The 22,127-nt window shown below is 39.3% G+C and overlaps 1 protein-coding gene across 1 annotated transcript; it reads right to left on the reverse strand.

Annotated features, from left to right (window-relative positions):
• Window positions 1–727: 727 nt before the first annotated feature.
• tti1 (TELO2 interacting protein 1) lies at window positions 728–22,058 on the reverse strand. Its single transcript, XM_043710187.1, has 8 exons — window positions 21,971–22,058; window positions 18,297–20,645; window positions 15,267–15,434; window positions 10,573–10,724; window positions 6,513–6,653; window positions 6,090–6,294; window positions 3,076–3,163; window positions 728–1,760 (listed from the first exon to the last, which is right to left on the reverse strand). Exons 2-8 carry the CDS (start codon window positions 20,608–20,610, stop codon window positions 1,577–1,579), a joined length of 3,252 nt encoding a protein of 1,083 aa, XP_043566122.1. The 5' UTR covers window positions 20,611–20,645; window positions 21,971–22,058; the 3' UTR covers window positions 728–1,576.
• Between the last annotated feature and the right edge of the window lie 69 nt (window positions 22,059–22,127).

Raw genomic sequence — 22,127 nt, forward strand, 5'->3', positions numbered from 1 at the left:
AATCTGAAGCACAAAGGGACATCGATATTCTAGATTGGAATTCTCTTAAGCTTGACGCTGGTGTGTTCCAAAATGCAGCAGAAATGAAGTGCAGAACCATTCTCAATGTAGAAGTGGCATGACGGTGTGGAATGATTGGCCTGTGTTGGATGCTACAGGTCTGTGGATGTGCTGCCCTGGAATATGCCCTGAAATGTTGGTGTCAGGTGTCCAAGATAGAGACCCCAAACAGCAAGCTGAGAACTGAAGTTGTCAAGTTCCTGCTCTGACTTGCATGTCAGGAATACATTTCTCTAGGAAAGGAATGTAGTGTGACTCAGCAAAGTGAGCACAGGTTGCACTGACCTTTGATCTAACTTCTGCCTATTCAATAGAGTGGCTCAAAGATTTATATCTGATTTTGTCTAACCAGTCTTTCAAAAAGAGTACATATGCTGAAGATACTCCATTCCGATCAGAAGGGGGAGCTGCTGCTACACTGTTGGCTTATACTTGTGTGATTTGCCATCAGGAAGTACATATACAAACCTAAACAGAAGAAGCTCTCACATCTCACTGTAGTGACCAATACAGCTGTGTCTGTTATAGGATCAGCATAATTTAAAATGGACCAGCTGCATTTGTCAGGTAGCAAGTTCCTTCCCTGTCGAATTTCTAAAATGGATATTCTAGAAGCAAGTCATTGGCCCATAACATCAAAATATCATATCAGACAGTTAGGTTTTCATTAGGTTGAAAACACTAGTGCATTTATTACTGAGTTTCCTTGCGTGTACCAATATTGATTGCATGAACACCAGATGTACGAGTCATCCAATTATATTTTGTAGCCCTTTGATGATATTGTTCAGATATAATGCAACCTAAAACTGTTGCAGAATTTGAGGAATTCAATCCATTCAACCTTGATGAGCAGAAGATTAATCAGTTTTGAATACAAAGTAACCAAAAAAACCTAGTTATCTCTGTTTAGGATTTCATCCCACTGCTGGTTAATAACATGGTGTTGTGGGATTGTCCCATTCATCCCATAGTTGCACAGGTTAATACAGGAAAGCTAAAAAATAGCAAGGAGAGGAATCATAACACATTATAGACCCAGCTACAAGATGTTGAAACCAATCCGTGCAAGACAAAAAAGACCAAAGAACTGTGGCTGCTGGAAATCAGAAACAAAAACAGAAATTGATCAGTTCGAAGAATGTCACTGGATCACAAATGTTAACTTTGCTTTCCCTCCAGAGATGCTGCAACACTTGCTGAGTTTTTCCAGTGATTGGTTCAATCTGTACTAGATATCTGCAGCGATTGTTTGAATCTTTAAGACGTCCCCTTGAGATACTTTTGTCATCTATATTTTCTTGGTTTTTCTGTTATCCTTGTCAGTGGTTGAAAAGGTAAATGTGTCCAAACCTTGAAGGTGCTGCTATACAACGAGCCACAGAAACTGGTGGGAGGTTCAGCTGTATGCCTTTTCTCAGTTTTTCTCATTCCTTGCACCAAGGCTGATATTAGCAGTCTGAACATGGGGAGCTTTAGGTATGATTGGCACTGCCAACTACCACAAATTTCTGAGTCATTCAAACTCTTGCAGAAGTTGAAGAACATTATCAGTAAATTCATTCCTCTGTTTTCCCATTCCTGTCAGGTGTATTGGTGGGAGGCTGAAGTGTGGCGGATCATAAGTACTTGGACAATAAACTTCATTTAAAATGAGCCATGTGGCATCAGGATCAACTTCACTTAGGTGGTAAAAAACACTGGTTAAAGGAAAAAGAGAGAAGTTACATACAAATCAATATATTTAGATAGCACCTTTAATGTAATAATCAAACTACTACACAGGAGTATTACAAAATATTATACAAATCCAATAGGAGATAATCCGTCAGATCTCCAGAAACTTGGTAAAAAACATAGGCTTTAAGGAGTGTCAAATCAGAAAACTAGATAGAGAAACAAAGATTATATGGAGGCACTTCCTGAACTTCAGAACCAAGTAGCTGAAGGTATGGCCACCAATGACACAGCAAATACAATCAGAAGTGCCCAAAACACCAGTTAAGGCCACTACATGACTTGAAGTTTTACATACAGTAAAATATGGCAAATCAGCCAGGAACACATGGATTTGGGTTTGAAAGTAACAAAGATGAGGGTTCAGCTGCTGCTAAGCTGAGAAAATGGCATTATGGACAATATTACGGAGGTAAAAATATGCAGTCTTAGTGATGGCGCAAACATGAGGATGGAAATTCATCTCAGACCAGGAGAGGAATAGAAGTCAGTAACTAGGGAACAGATTTTGGAGCATGACAGAAAATAATAGCTTTACTCTTCCCAACATTTAATTGGAAGAAATTTCACTTCATCCAGGACTGGAAGTTAAACAATTTAACAGTTTAACAATAGTGGAAGAGTTGAGAGAGGTATGCTTAGATGGAGCTGTGCATGTGTGAAAATTAAGAGTGCCATCAGATGAAGATGTTGCTGAGGAGAGGGATCTGCTATTTCAAGTCCCTTTAATTCCAGTTGAAATAGTCTTCAAAATAATGCTTTTCTCTTTTTTTTCAAATCATCAAGCCTCTTCTATTCTTTGTATTTCTTTTTATTGTCTCCTTCCTGGAAGCCATTCCACCAGTATCCTCACCACCTTGATAGAGAAACTCCTTAATTTGAATGGCTCAGCTATTAATTAGTTGAGCCATCAGGGTCCTGGTTCTACATCTAATTTTAATATAGATGACAGGGGATAATAATTTAAACAGGAAGCTCTCTAATATGACCTATGTGATTATATGGTCATTTTTTTTCTCACATGCAATAATGCGATCCTCAAGAACAGCCACAAACATTTAATTATAGGCATCAAGTGCACCCCCAGACTATCTCCATTCTTTTACCCCATTAATATTAAAACAATACATGCTCAATAGGATTGTCAGAATGGTTGGTTACACTTTTTCCCCAAAGTATTTTAAGAAAAAAATATTAAAATAATTCTAAGACAATGGGAATCTCTTTCATTTTAAAAGCATAAATTCATTATATTAATCACTGATTTAAATGAGTTACCTGCAAGCTGCATCCTGGAGTTTCGGTGGTTGTCTGCTACTCAGATATGGTAGGCAAGTGTTGGCAACCATATCTAGATCGGTTTCACCTGCATCAAGAAAAATAGTCCTATTTCATCTCCACTGTGATTGCCCCATTTTTATCTCATTTTTCTTGTATTCACCAAGGTGAAGGGCTTTCATAAAATCGAGGAAATTAACTTTTTTTTTTACATTGAGAACTCAATTGCCAGCGTTAAACAGTGCCCAAGTCAGACGTAGCTCAGTGGGATAGAAATTGAAGCCATCTTGATTTCACTTAATAATGTTTCTTTGCTCTAAACTCAAATTAATAACTGCCATTTCTTACATCAGCAACCCTGTGATGACTCTAATTAAGTCTGCTAACATGTTCCTGTTTCAAAACAAACTAGATTGAGGCCATGTAAATTCATTCCATGGTTAAATTCCTAATTATTGATTCCCACATACAACAATGTTTTCAAAGAAAAACGGCTATGTTTTCTGTTGCACAATTAGATAAACCTAAAGCTTGAAACAGTGCCTGAATACACATTGTTGCATACAATGCACGTAAGAAATATCTTGCATTTCTAGCATTAATTTAAAGGTACAGCTTTACATATGAAGGAAGCTAGTTAAAGTCTATTAATTGTTAGATTACTTTAACTCCATTTGTATATTGCTCCTGTTTTTGGGTTCAGTGTTTTGGTGAATACCCTCCTAGACTGGATATTATAACTGTATGATTTAGCAAGTTCAGCACCAATATGACATCGCCAGTCTGATACTCGCTGGATGCATTAACTTCTCAGTCCCGAATAATGACATACTAGGTTTGTTTTAATCCAAAAATGAGAATTGAATTGAAACAAAAGTGAGGAATTGCAGCCAAATATTGTACTGTATACAACCACACAAATCTGTTACTTCTGATTGCAGGTAACGAGCTTCCAGGAATATAGAGAGAATTTTGTGCATTTGTTCTATTTTAAGACTGTAAGAAGGACTAATTTTCTCTCTATCTCACTCCCTACTTTGCTAATGATTTTAAAAAGTGTATCTCAATATCGAAAAATCTCATGAAAAAAAACGAGCATTATTGGAATAAAAACAGTGCTAAAAACATTCAGCAGATCTGGGCAGCATGGGTGATGGTTCAGTGATTAGCACTGCTGCCTCACAGCGCCAGAGACCCGGGTTTGATTCCCAACTCCAACGACTGACTGTGTGGAGTTTGCACATTCTCCCCATGTCTGCGTGGGTTTCCTCTGAGTGTTCTGGTTTCCTCCCACAATCCAAAGATGTGTAGGTCAGGTGAATTGGCTATGCTAAATTGCCCATAGTGTTAGGCGCATTAGTCAGGGGTAAATATGGGGAATGGGTTTGGATGGGTTACTCTTCAGAGGATTGGCTGAACGACCTGTTTCCATACTGTAGGGAATCTAATCTCCCAGCATCTTTGGGACAAAACAGCCATCTTTAGATTCTTGCTGAAAATGCTACAAGTATTAAATGTAGAATGTATTGAGGAATTATTTCATGTTTTGAATCCAATAAGACTCATCTTTGAAACTGACAGGAATTAGTGTCCATTGGAATATGTTGGCCCTTGAAGCAAAGTCTTCTGGAAATCATCAGGAATACATGACGGTCTGTAATTGTAACAGCATAATTTGCCTTTGGTCTGTGATATATATCTGTGTCAAGACATCTGCCACATAGTAAAAGTAAATCGATAATTATTCAGCTAATAGAGGATTTGAGAGAGAAAAATTCTAATTCTCAGTGTCTGAAATACATAAATAGTTTGAAGCAGGAAAGCTAGAATTATATTTAGAAAATGGAACTGAATTAAAACAGAAAACTGAAATAAACCCACAGCTGCAGTGGAAAGGAAAATGTTAGGTGTGAAAAATATATTAGTCTCCATTCTTATTTTCTTGAAAACAATATGAAAGGTCCAACTAGTGACATTGGTGGTAAAGGTGAAAGGATCTTTCTCAGGATGGCAGCCAGTAACAAGTCGTGTTCTGCAAGGCTCAGTGTTGGGACCACAACTTTTCACTTTATACATTAATAATCTAGATGAAGGAACTCAGACAATACAAAGGTAGGTAGAGACACAGGTAACATAGAGGAAGCAGAGAGTCAGCAAAGGATTTGGACAAGTTAGGAGTGTGGGCAAAGAAGTGGCAGATGGAGTACAGAGTAGGAAAGTGTGAGGTAATTCACTTTGGTAGGAAGAATACAGGCATGAACTATTTTCTAAATGGGAAGAAAATTCAAAAGTCTGAAGTGCAAAAAGACTTGGAAGTTCTAGTCTAGGATTCTCTCAAGGTAAACTTGCAGTTTGAGTTTGTAGTTAGGAAGGCAAATGCAATAGAGGCATTTATTTTGAGAGGACTTGAATATAAAGCAGGGATGCACTTCTGAGGCTCTATAAGGCTCTGGTCAGGCTACATTTGGAGTACCGTGTGTGGTTTTGGATTCCATATCTCAGGAAGGATGTTCTAGCTCCGCAGAGTGTTCAGAGGAGGTTCATGAGAATGGTCCCAGGAATGAAAAGCTTAAGAAAGGAATGTCTAAGAACTCTGGGTTTATACTCGATGGAGTTTAGAAGGGTAAGGCGAGGATCTAATTGAAACTAACAGAACACTGAATGGCCTGGACAGAGTGGCTGTTGGGAAGATGTTTCCATTGGTAAGAGACCAAGACTAGAGGGCACAGCTTTTGAGTAAAGGGTAGACCTTTTAGAACGGAAATAAGGAGAAACTTCTTTGGCCAGAGAGTGGTGATTTTATGGAATTCATTGCCACAGAAGGCTGTAGAGGCCAGGTCATTGAGTGTTTTTAAGATGGAGATGGATAGGTTCTTGATTGTCAAAGGGGATCAAGGGTTATAAGGAGAAGGTGGAAGAATTGGGATGAGAAACTTATCAGCCATGACTGAACGGCAGAGTAGACTTAAAGGATTGAATGACTTAATTTCTGCTCTGAGGTCTTATGTGCTTACCAAGATCCAGTTTCTCACAGAGTTTTCCAAGGCCTTGAAGCTCAGCTAATTGGAGTTTGTAGGCGAGTGTGTGGCTATAAATAGGCCCAGCCTTTGCACTGACAGGGGCTTGGCTGACTAAAGATCCAATCACCTTTGGCAAAATGTTTTTCGAAACTCTACTCTTCAGAAAATCACCACAGGTGTCTGCCAATCTGCATAGCACCTGTAAAACAAAACAGAAACTTTTCAATGTTCTGTAGTTTTTTTTTGTATATCATTCAAGGTCAGAAAATACCCCATCAAATTTCTGATATCCAGAAATATTTGCAAATATTTCATAAGAAAGTCAGGATAAATCAAATCCCTCTTGCCTTAGTTTAATGTAAAACATGTGAGATGCACAAATTCACCAAAGATGCTGGATAGGAAACATCACTTTACCTGGAATGCCCTAAGGACCACGAGGGGATCATCACTGGTCAATCTTTGCACAAAAGGACTCCATACCCGGTGTACCATTGGGAGTAGTTCATTCACATTACTCTGGAGAACAACCACACACAGTTCCAAAACATCCAGTACCTGTAAGAAAAGAAATATTGCATAACTGAAGATACGTAGTAGGTGTACATGTTTAAAAGGACCTCAGAATAAACTCTTCAAATTTATGGTAATTCAGAAAACAAGAGTTTCGTGTTAAAAGTATTTTGCTACAAATGTAGTTCATTTTGTTTTACACAGTTACTTCCATTATGCAATATGTGAAGTTTGACTGTTGATAACATCATGGTCATTATAATGCAGAAGGGATCATTTGAGCTATCAAGTTAATGCCAGTTCTCTGTGGAGCAATCCAGTCAGTCATATTCTCCCACTCTATCTTTGTGACTCTGCCAATGCCCATTCTTTCCTTTTAAAAGTTATTGATCATCTTCACTTTCACCATCCTTTTAGACAGTGGTTTCAGGTCACTACGACTCACTGTGTGAAGAGGTGCTTCCTCCAATCCCCCATTTCTCTTGTCCACATCATTAAGTCAGTGGCCTCTACTTCTTGTACAATCAGTCATTGAAAATAGCCTATACATCTCTAATTTATTTAAACTTATCATAATTCTAAGTACACTATTAAATCTCCTTGGCTATATGGAGAAAAACCCCATCTAACCTTGCAAAAAAAACTCTCATCATTTTAATGGTATTTCACCTGCATTCTCTCAATGACTTATATGCTCTTTCCTAAATGTGGTGACCAGAGCTGAACACAATTTTACATCTCTGGCTTAATTAAAGTTTCCTAAAGGTTCAGTTATTTGACTCTGTTTATGAAGTCAGAGGTCATCTGTGCTTTGCCAATTCCCTTGTCAACAACCTGGGATTTTGCAAAGTCAGAAGGACTGCAAAGCCATTTAAGAAATCATAGGTAGGATCAGATTCCAGGGCATCCGGTGCCATTAACACATTGGACAAAGATGCAGGAAGAGAGACTGCACACAGCACTCCCAACTCATCCAGCTCCATTAGAGTGTAGGAATACCCTACTAATTTTTGTGGAGTTGAGCCAGCTTCTCCATGATTTTAGAGGAGTTGTGAATCGTACTTTAAATTTGGGAACATTTGAATTTGCCTTTGAAAAACATCTTCCTTGTGCCTCTTCCATGCCAAATCATTCCCCTGCTTAAGTGTCACCGAATGGCCAGCCAAGCTTTTTCAAAAAGATTATGTGAGTTTGCTTATGCAGGTCCAAAGAACTGATATGCTTGTTTGATTGACAGCTCTATGAACTCCATTTTTCTGATTACCTTTTGTCAATGTTTCAATGTTTTTGAGCACATGTTTAAGAGGTGACAAATGCTTAAAGCTTTGATTATTGACACCCTAATGGCCTTTCACATTGACATATATATGATTTAGAGATCCATATGATGGAGCTTTTGTATGTGGTCATGTAGGAAGGAAGGGAATCCTCTTCCTATTTTCTTGTAGGTGCCCCTGATGGGCAAGGGATACCTTCCAAGGCTAGCAGTGTTCCTTCCTTACTACCTGTTTTAAACAGTTTGAAGAAAAAAAGAAACACATTTCCCCTTTCCCACCCACTAGCCATGCAAACACACTTGTGGTTCTGAAGAAAGATAAAAATGTTAACTCTCTTTCTACACATACTGCCAGACAGCTTACGTTCCTCTAGCAATTCCTGTTTTTATTTCAGATTTCCAGGATCTGCAGTTACTGTTTTCCAAACTATTTTGTGGCATGGGTAGTGTAATATTAAGAGTCAATTATTTGTTTACATATGGTGGGCAGTACGCTGATCGTTGGGACCTCTGCGAATGAGAAAATGGCGTGCTAAGAACACATGCCCTACTTTCCAAACACATGTAATATTCAGCTTCAAGGTTTTAAATCATCCATGCGGTATCAGATAATTGCCAAGAATGGAAACAGAGTTTATGGCAGGGGTTAACATAACAGTTTCAATCTCCCTAATGCCCACTTAAAGGAGATTTCCCATCATTCAGTTTTGGTTGTCAGATATGCTTTGCTGCAAATCAGACAGTGGAATAATCCAGAGAGCTGGTGGTGAAGTACAGCTTAGTCCCGACAGCATGCATGTAAAACTTAATGCTATCTTTGGGGATATCACCAAGGGGCAATATGTAAAATGGGAAAAGGAGCAGGATGAAATGTTATTACAGGTGACTTTGGTTACAACTGGACAAGTACAAATAGAACCAAGCAAAAAAATTTCCACCTAGCTAGATGATAGAGGAAAGGCACTGAAGGAAGACGGTGTGGTCAACTATGTTGAAGACAGCAGATAGGTGGAGAAATATGCTGGCCACAATCATACATCATCAGCTATAATTTTGTAAAAGTCAATTTCAGTTCAGTGACTTTAGTAAATATACAGTGTGGAACCTTGAATGGAGGGATTTAAATGTGGAAGAACAGGAAACATGGGCATGGATTTGGCAAGTGAAAGCATGTTACAAAATTTTGGATAAGAAAAGTAGGTCAGAGATTGGGTGATAGCTTGCAAAGCCAGAGGGATCAATGGTGACTTCTTTTGTTGCTAGAGGAGCAGACAGTCAATGTTAAGGGGAGTGTTATTACCTGTGCAGAGGGAATGGTTAACAACTTCAGTTAATATAGAAATGAAGTTACTTGGCTGCAGTTTGCTTGGAATAGCCTGATGGAGCAGAAAGTGGGACTAATGGACAACTCATGGGAGGAGAGAGGAAGGACACCAGAGAAAGGCTCAACTTACAGCTAAGGCATTGGTTGGGACAATTAGGAGAGGTTTGGTCCATTGAGATGGACAGGAGAGAAGCAGCAAGGTAGGTGGTATTGATTCTTTGAGCTCTGTGCACGTTATTAAAGACTAGGATAAAGGCAGCACAAGAGAGTTGTCCAAATCAAAAGCTTGTGCTGAAGGAAAGCTGGGGGTTATCTTTGCATTCCAGAATGATTTTGGTATAATAAACAGTTTTAGCAATGGAGAGCAGTATCTGCTAATGATTTATGTGATTCAACCAGATTTGGTAATAGATGATTAAACTACCATAGGCATTCAAATTTACGTCCCCTGGGCTTAAGGGAGTGAAAATGAGTGATATACTGAGGGTACAACTAGACTAAGAGAGTAATGGTTTTAATGTTTACTCTATATACCTATTTTCAAACAAATGGCCTGGTCATAATGATCAACCTGGACAAGGGCTATAGATGAAAACTGAAATTATTACTGAGATCAATTAGAGGGACTGTCCGTCACAGACTCCTTAAAAATTAACAGATCTATGTAAGATAATGCTGTTCTTTATTTGGGCTGCACAGTCTTGGGACTAACTTGCCTCAAACCATTTATAAGAAGCAGACTAGACAGCATGGAAGGTTGGGTGCATTCACATCAGCTCTCAATTCCCACCTCTAACAATTCTCTTTTGAAGCATCAGATTGAGCAAATCATTACAGTTCCATTTTAGAACTAACTCAATAAATAGGGTTTTATTCCATTCTAGTCCAATCTCTCATAGATGCTAACTATGCAGTCCAGGAGCCTCTAAACAACGAATCATAGGGTGTTTATTATGGTAAGATTCTTATACCATAAAATGCAACATGTTAGAAAACTAATAGTACTAATTTGCTTGCTCTCAAAACTCATTTTAATTCACAGATGCCATCTCCACAAAGATCAGAAGTTACTATACATGACTGACAGAAATTAAATAGAAGAAACATTAAAATTAACAGAACTATTCTGAGGGAATGATGGGAGATGAAAAAGACTTTTGCTTGTACTCTTGAACATTTAATTTAGATTAAGTTTTAAAGGAATATTTAAACCAGGTCTCAGTCAATACCATATGTCCTGACTTGATTTTACAAGTAAACTGCCTCACCACTTCTAGCCTTAGAGAAACCTGAGAATTGAAAAACATGTACCAAATCCTTGAACATTTTAAAATCAAATATCAAGATAGGGAACACTAGAAGACCTTTAGACGTAATTTAATGCTTTTGTCTGACAGAAGGTGAATGCACCTCTCCATCACATCTTTAGCAATTTGGATATGAGCAGGGAGCTCCTTCTTCACATCAGGGTGGTCAAAAGTAATGTCAGGTTCCAGTTGATCAGAGATTTCATATTCTAAAAAAAAAACATAAATTTGCGTTAAGAAACTCAAATTTCATGTAAAATGTTTAAAAACAAAACTGCCAACCAAAAGGATGGATGGTTGAGTAACAGATTCAACATTTGAAACAGCGAAAGGATCAAGTTAATTGGTGCTGATCTTTCACATTCACAGCTAAATCAGACCGAAAATAGAAAGGTTATTGCTTTGACACATCAGACATGCCAGCTCCCTAGTTACTTAAAAGTATCCTGGAATTCGTATTAGCAATGAGTGGTCCTGTTTATGCAATTAAAACCAAAACCACAGAAAATTTGAAATTGCTGGGCTGGGAAAGGTTACAGAGGACCGAGTAATTTGAAAACAAGATGGAGAATTTTTCAGAATCAGCTATTGATTGATCTAGAGCCAAAATTAGACTGAAAATACAGGAGTGCTGGATGAATGCTATCTGACGTCGGACACAAGCAGAACAATTTTGGACAATGTTGGAGTTATAGTGTGCAAGGTGGAAGACCAGCTAGAAGAGTATTGGAACAGTTAAAATTACAATCAATAAAAGCACGGATAAGGGTTTTCACAACATAAGGTCATACACGCATATGGACTGGGGAGTGTTACAGGTTGAATTGAAATATCTTATTAACTGACAGGATCTTAGTTAGCTTAGTTCAGGATCAAGGAGCATGCCAAGATTTAAACAGTTTGGTTTCTCACCAAAGTGGTTAGGATGAGGAAATGGGTCAATGGCTAGGGAACAGGGTTCGTGGTTAGGTCTAAAGACAGTGACTCCAGAATTCCCAATATTTAATTGAAAGACATTTCTATAACAAGTTAGGTCAGTTGGCTGCCCAATTGCAATGCAGACAAATTTGTGAAGTAATTTTAGCCTAACCTGTCCAGTGGAAAACCAAGGGGACTGAATTGCCTGCGCATTTTGCACCCATCTATCCTTACTTTATTGACTTCAACAGAAAGTAAAAGTGGGGCAAAATGAATGAGTGCTCTGATGTAGGCAGTTTCTGCTGGGTGAGCCAGGCTCTCCTTCAAGCAGAAAAAGCCAAAAAGGGTATTTGAAAGAGGTGCTTAAAATCATGCAAGATTTAGATTGAGTAAGTAAAAGTAAACTGTTTTCTGTGGCTGAAGAGTTGGTAACCTAAGGAAACAGGATTTAAGGTGAATGGCGAACAAAAAGAGGTGGACCGAATGTTGTACGATTCTATATTCTGTTGACAAAAGAATCTTCAAAGCAACAAGCTCACTGTCTGACAGGACAATGATATAGATTCAATAGTAGGCTTCAAAAGGAAAATGGAAAACTACCTGAACAACAAAAATTTGCAGGCATATGAAGAAAGAATGGTGGAGTGGGACTAACTAGATTACTCACTGAAAGAGCTGGTGCTGATTCAATTGGCTGAATAGCTTCCTTTTACGTTGTAGTACTCTGCAGTAAGTGTTGGGTCAGGCAGCTTTAGAGTTGGTTAACTCTATGTCTCCATTAGTGAAAAAGATTACAGCATCAAATATTATTTAGATATTTAAGTACTGTAGAATGGTTTTCTAGTCTAATCAGAAGCTTCACCCCTGAACTCCCAACTCCATTTGAAGTTGTCAGCCAGAGACTGACAGCTTCCAAAGGTTAAACAGCATTGTTGGAGATCCATGTAGAGTTGCACCATTGCAAGATAAGTGTTTTTTAGTTGGGCCAGAGAGAGACTTGCAAGCAGGATGTTCAAGGTGGAAAGGAAGGTCAGAAGCAAGGTTGCCTTTTAGAGGTCACTTTCCTGCCTGTTCATCCACACTATAATTGTCGTCAGGTGAGGGAAAATAGGACGACCCACCCAACCCTGGAGGCAGCCACTCTGTTTTCTGGGTATGGAAAACACAGTCTCTTTTGTTGACTGCTGGGAAGGCAGTTAATTTGGGCCAGTAATGAGTTTAGGTCCTTAGATGACATTAACTGACCAGTTATGGACCTTACTGGTGACAAAGAGTTGCTATGGTGGCAGGAAGGGGGAAGAGATTTGCTCCAAGACCCACCCACCCACCCAATTATTTGCCCTTTCTGCCACCTCCAGGAAAGGGGACAAAAGGTAATCATGGTTTTGGCACTATACATAGCCTTTTGTCCAGAACAGCTATCTGAAAACTACGTCATTATTAAATCATATAAAACTTAATATTCAGAAAAAAACAACATGCATTACCAGAGGCTGTATTAGAATTGCCAAACCAATTATTCTGCTGCATTCCTTCTCAGCAGTACACAGAATTTCTGGCAAAATAACTGGTTGCAATGGACTGTAATGTGCAGGATGGTTGATTAGGAGGCAGGAAACAAAAAACACAAAGCAAGTTAATTGGGGACTGTACAACTCTGATATGGAGAATCCTCTCAGTAGCACAGCCAATAATTCACAGTTCAAAAATTAAGGCATAAATGGGGCTTACACAAATGTGAAAAGTGAGAAAAAACAGACTGCAAGGAGATATGATGAAATAAGAGAAGATCGTAGAGATGCCAGTGAACATATGAAAAGGGATTAAAAGGATTCACTCCATGTCAGTTATTCAGTCTTTGCATCCAGCAGCTAACGGTTGAATTAATCACAGGATAAGCTTTTATGTTTGCAGAGATCTGCAGTACTTTACAAGTAAGAACCAAAATTGTAACAACAAAATCAGTTTACTGAGAAACGTAATGACATAAAGCTAAATCTCGCAGCACAGTCTTCAGAATGTCAATCAGCTATATAGATGCGATAGACTGTAGGGAAATAGATGGTGACATCTTGCAAAATGTCCAGATTACAGAGGAGGAAGTGCTGGATGTCTTGAAACGGTTAAAGGTGGGTAAATCCCCAGGACCTGATCAGGTGTACCCGAGAACTCTGTGAAAAGCTACAGAAGTGATTGCTGGGCCCCTTGCTGAGATATTTGTATCATCGATAGTCACAGGTGAGGTGTTGGCAGACTAGAGGTTGGCAAACGTGGTGCCACTGTTTAAGAAGGGCGGTAAAGACAAGTCAGGGAATTATAGATCAGTGAGCCTGACCTCAGTGGTGGGCAAGTTGTTGGAGGGAATCCTGAGGGACAGGATGTACATGTATTTGGAAAGGCAAGGAGTGATTTGGGATATAGTCAACATGGCTTTGTGCGTGGGAAATCATGTCTCACAAACTTGATTGAGTTTGTAACAAAAAAGATTGATGAGGGCAGAGCAGTAGATGTGATCTATATGGACTTCAGTAAGGCGTTCGACAAGGTTCCCCATGGGAGACTGATAAGCAAGGTTAGATCTCACGGAATACAGGGAGAACTAGCCATTTGGATACAGAACTGGCTCAAAGGTAGAAGACAGAGGGTGGTGGTGGAGGGTTGTTTTTCACACTGGAGGCCTGTGACCAGTGGAGTGCCACAAGGATCGGTGCTGGGCCCTCTACTTTTTGTCATTTACATAAATGATTTTGATGCGAGCTTAAGAGGTACAGTTAGTAAGTTTGCAGATGACACCAAAATTGGAGGTGTAGTGGACAGCGAAGAGGGTTACCTCAGATTACAACAGGATCTGGACCAGATGGGCCAATGGGCTGAGAAGTGGCAGATGGAGTTTAATTCGGATAAATGCGAAGTGTTGCATTTTGGGAAAGCAATTCTTAGCAGGACTTATACACTTCATGATAAGGTCCTAGGGAGTGTTGCTGAACAAAGAGACCTTGGAGTGCAGATTCATAGCTTCTTGAAAGTGGAGTCGGAGGTAGACAGGATAGAGAAGGCGGCTTTTGGTATCCTTTCTTTTATTGGTCAGAGTATTGAGTGCAGGAGTTGGGAGGTCATGTTGCGGCTGTACAGGACATTGGTTAGGCCACTATTGGAATATTGCGTGCAATTCTGGTCTCCTTCCTATCGGAAAGATGTTATGAAACTTGAAAGGGTTCAGAAAAGATTTACAAGGATGTTGCCAGGGTTAGAGGATCTGAGCTATAGGGAGAGGCTGAACAGACCGGGGCTGTTTTCCCTGGAACATCGGAGGCTGAGGGGTGATCTTATAGAGGTTTACAAAATTATGAGGTGCATGGATAGGATAAACAGTCAAAATCTTTTCCCTGGGGTCAGGGAGTCCAGAATTAGAGGGCATAGGTTTAGGGTGAGAGGGGAAAGATATAAAAGAGACCTAAGAGGCAACGTTTTCACGCAGAGGGTGGTACGTGTATGGAATGAGCTGCCAGAGGAAGTGGTGGAGGCTGGTACAATTGCAACATTTAAGAGGCATTTGGATGGGTATATGAATAGGAAGGATTTGGAGGGATATGGGCTGGGTACTGGCAGGTGGGACAGTTTGGGTTGGGATATCTGGTCGGCATGGACGGGTTGAACCGAAGGGTCTGTTTCCATGCTGTACATCTCTATGGCTCTATGACTGGATCACAAGCTTCTAAGTTTTAGCACGTAATTGTTCACTGTGCGCACATTGAGACTGATAGCATGCATTGCATTACAGAGAAGTGAAATATCTTGATTATTTGGAAAAGTAATTCTTGTCCAGGAAATACCTGTTTGGTCCGAATCAATATCTTCAACATCCCCTTCAGCCAAATGCTTCTGCTTCTGATAATCCTTGAAAAAGCACTGGATCTCTTTTGCTTTGGTAGCAGAATTACAGGCCTTATTGTGAGGTCTCTCTTCTTTCTGAGCAGGCTCCTTCGGTGGAAACCAGTGAGCTATTTTGTGATCAAAAATGTAGAGGTTATTTTGTAACAGAATCTCTCATTAATATTTCATTAATTGAAAGGCTTTCTCATTCAGCTTTTCCTAAGTTTTGTGCGATCATTACAATGATGATGGGTTACACCTTCATATCAACCACCATTATTGGATGGCTTGTGGTTGACATCATATGCTTTCTGTTGCTAATCTTCCCAATTTATCGGGATTCGGGACTGGCACCAATAAACGCTAGGTTGCCTGAAACAGTAGCTCAGGTAAGTTGAAAGGCTTCTACCAGTCAAATTTGAAAAAGTCTATTAAATGATGTTTTCAGGTGTCTCACTTAAATTGGATCTAAACTACATAAACACTTGAGAAAAAAACAAGACAATAGCTATCTAGAGAATGCGCTGCTTAAAATAATAGTGGCCATTTGTAAAGGCAGTAGACTTTTGAGGTATGTTGGATAACTTCCACAAACTTTGCCTTTTTAAAAATGTGGTTATTTTAATTTGGTTTGAAGACTTTTCATTATTATTGGAAATAAAGGAAAATAGGCTGTTTGATAGAAAGCAAAGAATCACCCAATTATAACTCCATCAGTTTTCTAACTGATACGGTCAGGCTGTGCATCAAAAGAATAGAGGAATCAGGCTGCCAATAGCGAACAGGCCAGAAGACATGTCACAAAGCTTCCATCAATATGTCCAACAAGAGCTGAAAGCGAATTCTACTCTTGGTTCTAAGGAGTCCGTAACACAGGTAGGTAAGGGACATTATACTGAGCAATACTAGCAGAGATTTACAATCCTAGAAGTTTCCCAGAAGTAGGAGAGACAGTTGAATAAAAATAATGTCATGAGACTTGTAATCCAGAGACCTAAGATCATACTAAAGAAGCTTATGGATATTAAATACAATTTGGAATTGTAACAGTGGCAATGACCCTATCATCAAGCATTGTAAAAAACTCCTCCTCCTTACTAATTTCCTAAAGGAAACATTTCTATCCCCTTACCTAGTCTGGCTGACATGAGACTCCAGATCCATAATAACGTGGCTGACACTTAACTGGCCTCTGAATTGGCCTAGCAAGACACTCAATTCAAGGGCAATTAGGGATGGGAAATAAATGCTTATCTTGCCGATGATACCTACATCCCATGAAAGAATCCAAAAAACTCAAAAGTCATTTAAAATGAAATGAAGTCTTATTTATATAGCATTTTACTTGTTTAGCATCTTCCAAGGCTTGAGCCATTGCAACATTCCTCAACAAATTTGAAATATAGTTATGGTTATAATGTAGGAAATGTAGTGGTTATTTTGCACACAGAAGCTTCCACATCTAGCAATTAAATGTCTGGACTTGCAATACATTTAAGGTGATGGTTAAGTGATAAAATTTACTTAGCAATGTTTAACCTCCATTACACATTTCATTCAAAGCTTGCTGTCTGCACACTTAATCCCATCCAGCTCTGTCAGCTGATCACCCATGTGTGCTGGTTTCCAGTCAGGCAACACTTTGTTTTGAAAATTCTCATCCTTATTTTCAAATCCCTGAATGGCTACCTGCTGCTTTTTCACAGTAATCTATACAAGACTCCAAGATTTCTAGGTTCCTTTAATTTTGGCCTCTTGCATATTTCTTGTTCCCTTTATACCACCAGTTGCAGACCTGCTTTCAGTGGCTAAGCTCAAAATTCTGGAATTCTCTTCCTGAACCTCCAAATGCACTTTCTTGAGGAGTTCTTTAAAATTTATCTTTGACGTAGCTTTTGGACATTTACCCCAACATCTTATGTTGATCAGTGTCAACTTTTGTTTGATAATCAATTGCCCTTTGAAATGCTTTCGAAATTGTACTACTTTAAAATGGTTCAAATTGTTGTTGTTATTAACTTATTTCTTTACTTGTGCTCCATGCCCTAAATTACAAATCTCAAAATCTTGCTGGCTTTTTGTTTCATACATATCAGTTTGCATAGCTGGACACACAAAAAAACTAAAGATTAGTAGACCTATTCGTGACTTCTGCCATTTAACCATTTTAAAAATAATATCAATGGTTACAGCTGAAACAGGAAAAAGGAAGTTCACAGATCATTTTGGCTCTATAAAGAAAAAAGGGAGTTTCTGTCATTTACAAGTCAATAGCCTTCAACAGAACTGGAGACTACAAGATAAACTAATGTTGGATGCATAGGGCTGCAGCTAAAAAACTTGGATTACAGGCATTGTGTAGATCTAAAAATACTGTAGACTTTAATGATGGTCACATTCTAATGAGGAGTTTAGACAAACACAGTTGAACTCATGAACTGGAGATGCTGTTGTTGGACTGGGGTGTACAAAGTTAAAAACAAGATTTTTAACAATTGAAAGCATCATTGCTTGAAGCTAATTCCGTAAAGAGGGATTACTTTTAAGACACAAAGACATTGCATTTATAATGTGTTTTTAAAAACTTTGAAATTTAAGAAAAAGGATGACCAAATTCATAATCCACTCGACTACCACTTATACATTACTGGATGAGAATGGAATAATTACTCTCTATAGCCGCAACAATAGATATTGCCACTTACGTTGGGTTTTAAAAGTTCATATCTTTGTAGGTTGAGTTTGTTCCTCAACCTCCACAATAAAGATTTTGGTTTCAGCCTTGGAAATTGCTTTCTTACCTTAAATTGTCCTAATATTTAAACAAGATAACCATGTTTACTGCAAAAGAAAAAAAAACACTATATTGCTGGAAGCTTTTCTGCTTGCAGCAGAATGCTTAGCACCATTCAATCCCAATGAGTAATGACAAACATTGTGCTACATTCCAATAGTGGAATGTGGATATACTTTCATCCATAACAACATACCTAAAGCTGTCATTAGTGAATGGAGGACATTGAAAATTAGATGAGCCTTTTCATTGTGGTAATGATCAAGAGACAGCAGCACATCTTGAACCACATCATCAACCAAAGGTAGCAGACTGGCATCGGAATAGCTAAACATGACACTAATAACACGGGGTGTGTGAGGATATTGAGTTAGTCTTCTCAGGTTGAGGGAAATAGTGTTCACAAGATAGTCAGAATTCAGATTTATCAATTCTTGAAGTGAATCATAGCCACAGGCTTGGCAAAGATCTATTAATGTCCTTGTAGCTGTTTGACTAATAAGCAAAGTCTCAGCTCCAACTTTTTCTATCACTGGGTAAAGAGAAGTCATTAAAAGTTGACGAAATTCCTTATTTAGCATCTGAGCAAAATAGCCAATTCCTTCAAGTTGAATGCAGATTTGCCAGATATTGCTGTTCATAGTGTGAACAGTTAGACTTTGACTTGTGTGAAGGCAACCACTGTGGGATCCTTTAGTAAAACCCAGAAATGTTGGTTGGTTCGTATTGAGGCTAGCCTCATGCTCTGACTCGATACTTGTTACCAGATCCCAGTTAGCCCTGCTTACGTATTCCTCGATAATGGAAGTCACAGTTGCCTTGAGATCATCTACACTAACTGGAGTTTCTCTTTCATGCAGAACATCCACATCTAACCCTGCAGCCCCCAACAACACTTCATTAATCACTATTGCAGCCTGTTTCCTATACAACACTGACTCTTGGTAGAGGTGAATGAAATGATCCACGAGCAGATACAGATTGCCATGGTAACCTAAAACTCTGCAAGTCTGCTGGAGAAGTGCAAACACACATTCTTCGGTAAAATGCTTGAAGTATTTTCTCTTCATAGTGGGCTTGTTTCCCAGTCTTAAGTGATCCCAGCCAGACAGAAAGGACATTGGATGTTGCAGATCATCAGCTTCAGAATTCAAACGTCTCTCTTCCACAATTCTCACATCCGTGACATCCAACTCTAGGATTTGCATCAGTGCTTTTGAAAGACGGCCAAGGTGAACAGTTGAATTTAATATAACATTCACTTTGGGTCCTAATAACTTTAAGTAGCCAAGTAATAAACCCAAGGATTTCAATTTATTCTGGTCATCCAGTGTTCTCATAAGTCTTGGAAGAGCAGTTGTGAGTGCGTGCAAATTTTCGGAGAGCACATCTGTAAAATCTTTGTTCTCGCATATCATACAGAGCTCAGAGACATTTCTCAAAACTTGACCGCATCTGGTATGCACTTCTGGTCTCTCATCACCTACAAGGCCAACCAGAATTTCCAGCAAATGGCCAATAGATTGTTTCAGTGATTTGTTACAGTAAGACAGCAAATGGTAGACTAGCTCAACCAATTCCAACCTTACTTTCCAATGTGGGTTGCCAGTAGCACAGCTACAGAGTTTCTGTAATAATACATCTAATTTGTTTGCAGTGTCTTTCACCCATTCTGGTTTCCTACAGATTACAAGGTCAGCAAGTTTACTGTCCTCTACAAAGAGCATTTTCTTGTCAAGGTGATTCTTGGACACTTGGTCATTGGCCATGACTAAGCCCACCAGTTTATACCAAACCTTAATGGCATAGGTTGTTACTAAGTGACCCTGTTTAATATCTCCAGAAATTATGCGTGACATTCCTAAAGCGATTCCTGGCAAAAATGAGGCAAATGCATCTCCAACTTGAAGGAGGTCACTGCTGTCAAATGAACAGTGCGTATCTGGGCAATCACACTGTAATATCAAAAGCAGCAAACACTTTAGGGCCAGGACCCGAAGCTGTCTTGATTTTTCATGTTCAGCAATGTCTAAAAGCAGAGAAATAACAAATCCTTGTGTAGGAAGCATGCGTGGTTGGTAGAGACATAGCAAAATGTCACCATATGCTGAATGAAGCAGGGCAATGAGACCTTGGACAACAGCCATTTTAAGCTCCTCTGAGATAGTGGCCAGCTTTCCATGGTTTCCTGGAGAGGACAGGCAAAGAGAAAATTCAGAGAAGATGTCACAAAGTTGTTGTTGATTCTGCACGCATGTTCTAGAAATTATAAAATGAATGCATTCTACTACACTTTGGACAAATCTTTCTTGCTTCAGACCAGGTGTCCTCAATGAAAATCTAAGTGGAAACAAGACATACTCCTGCAGTTCCTGTAATGCAGCATCCCCAACCTTCTGCAGCTGGGACTGAAGGCATTGTACATTGATGACATTCTGTTCCTTTGTTATCTTAACACAAATTGGACGCAAGGCACTGAAAGCCTCTTTTGGGGTATGAAAGATGGCCATCTTCAACCTACTGCTGCATCTATTGCTTTATCATCCTGTAAAACAGAAACAGAATTTTATATTCAATTTGCTGAACCTTTCACAAACACACATTCATTTAAAAAATATCAATGTTATTCAACAAAAGGTAGCAATGCTACTTAGATGAAGTGGCAATATGTGTTGAGTGGCTAATCATGTTATTATTAGAACAATTTGTTCACAACTGTTACAGTAATAGCTGTAGCCTAAAATCACCTTTTATTTATGGAGACAGCCACAATACTACAGAATGAGCAAACATCTGAGTTCTGATTAGATGTGGTGTAGCTGTAGAGTCCAGTGAATATATTGAACAATGTCCACAAAATTTAAATAATTGAAGTGGACAGACTCCTCACTCTCCAGTATCCTACAGGCATGGACACAGACCTCTCACTCCCCGGTATCCTGGAGGCATAGAGATGTACAGCATGGAAACAAACTCTTCAGTCCAACTCGCCCACGCCTTACTGAAGTCCATATAGATCATGTCCACCACTCTGTCCTCATCAATCTTCTTTGTTACTTTTTCAAAAAACTCAATCAACTTCCATCCTGACTATCCCTAATCAGTCCTTGCCTTTCCAAATATGGGTAAATCCTGTCCCTCAGGATTCCCTCCAACAACTTGCCATGACCAAAGTCAGGCTCACCAGTCTATAGTTCCCTAGCTTGTCCTCACCACTGTTTTTGGCCCAGCTATTACTTCCCTACCTTTCCACAGAGTTCCAGGATACACCTGATCAGGTCCTGGGGATTTATCTACCTTTAACCGTTTCAAGACATCCAGCACTTCCTTCTCTGTAATATGGACATTTTTCAAGATGTCACCATCTATTTCCCCACATTCTATATCTTCCACGTTCTTTCGCACAGTAAACACTGATGCAAAATACACATTTAGTTTCCCCCCTCCACCCCATCATCTCCTGCGGCTCCACACAAACACTACGTTGCTGATCTTTGAGGGGCCCGATTTGCTCCCGAGTTACCCTTTTGTCCTTCATGTATTTGTAAAAACCCTTTGGATTCTTTTTAACCTTATTTGCCAATGTGATCTCATATTCCCTTTTTTGCCCTCCTGATTTCCCTCTTAAATACACTACTGACTTTATACTCTTCTAATGATTCTTTCGATCTCTCCTGTCTGTACCTGACATATGCTTCCTTCTTTTTCTTGCACAAACCATCAATTCCTCTAGTCACCCAGCATTCCCTACACCTGCCAGCCTTTCCTTTCACCCTAACAGGAATCTACTGGCTCTGGACTTTTGTTATGGTCACAGACGCCTCACTCTCCGGTATATTAAAGGTATGGATCCAGACACGATATACTAACATTTTGTCCAGCTCTGTTTTCAGCTTGAAGCTCCAGGGATGACCGGCGCTACTGCACATGCGCCAAATCGAGCCCAGACGCCTGCGCACTAACGGCGGCCGCTCTCGATCAGAAATTTCTAGATTGAACTGTGCAAGACCCAGTGATGAACGGGCAC

Source organism: Chiloscyllium plagiosum, chromosome 20 (assembly GCF_004010195.1).
Source record: "Chiloscyllium plagiosum isolate BGI_BamShark_2017 chromosome 20, ASM401019v2, whole genome shotgun sequence".
Classification (NCBI taxonomy): domain Eukaryota; kingdom Metazoa; phylum Chordata; class Chondrichthyes; order Orectolobiformes; family Hemiscylliidae; genus Chiloscyllium; species Chiloscyllium plagiosum.

Excerpts from the sequence above, each read along its gene's own strand:
- tti1 (XM_043710187.1), bottom strand. The coding sequence starts at position 20,610 with ATGGCCATCTTTCATACCCCAAAAGAGGCTTTCAGTGCCTTGCGTCCA. Across the intron at positions 15,435-18,296 it reads TTCACTAATGACAGCTTTAG|CTCACTGGTTTCCACCGAAG; the intron begins GTATGTTGTTAT and ends ATCACAAAATAG. Across the intron at positions 3,164-6,089 it reads CTGTGAGAAACTGGATCTTG|GTGAAACCGATCTAGATATG; the intron begins GTAAGCACATAA and ends TTCTTGATGCAG.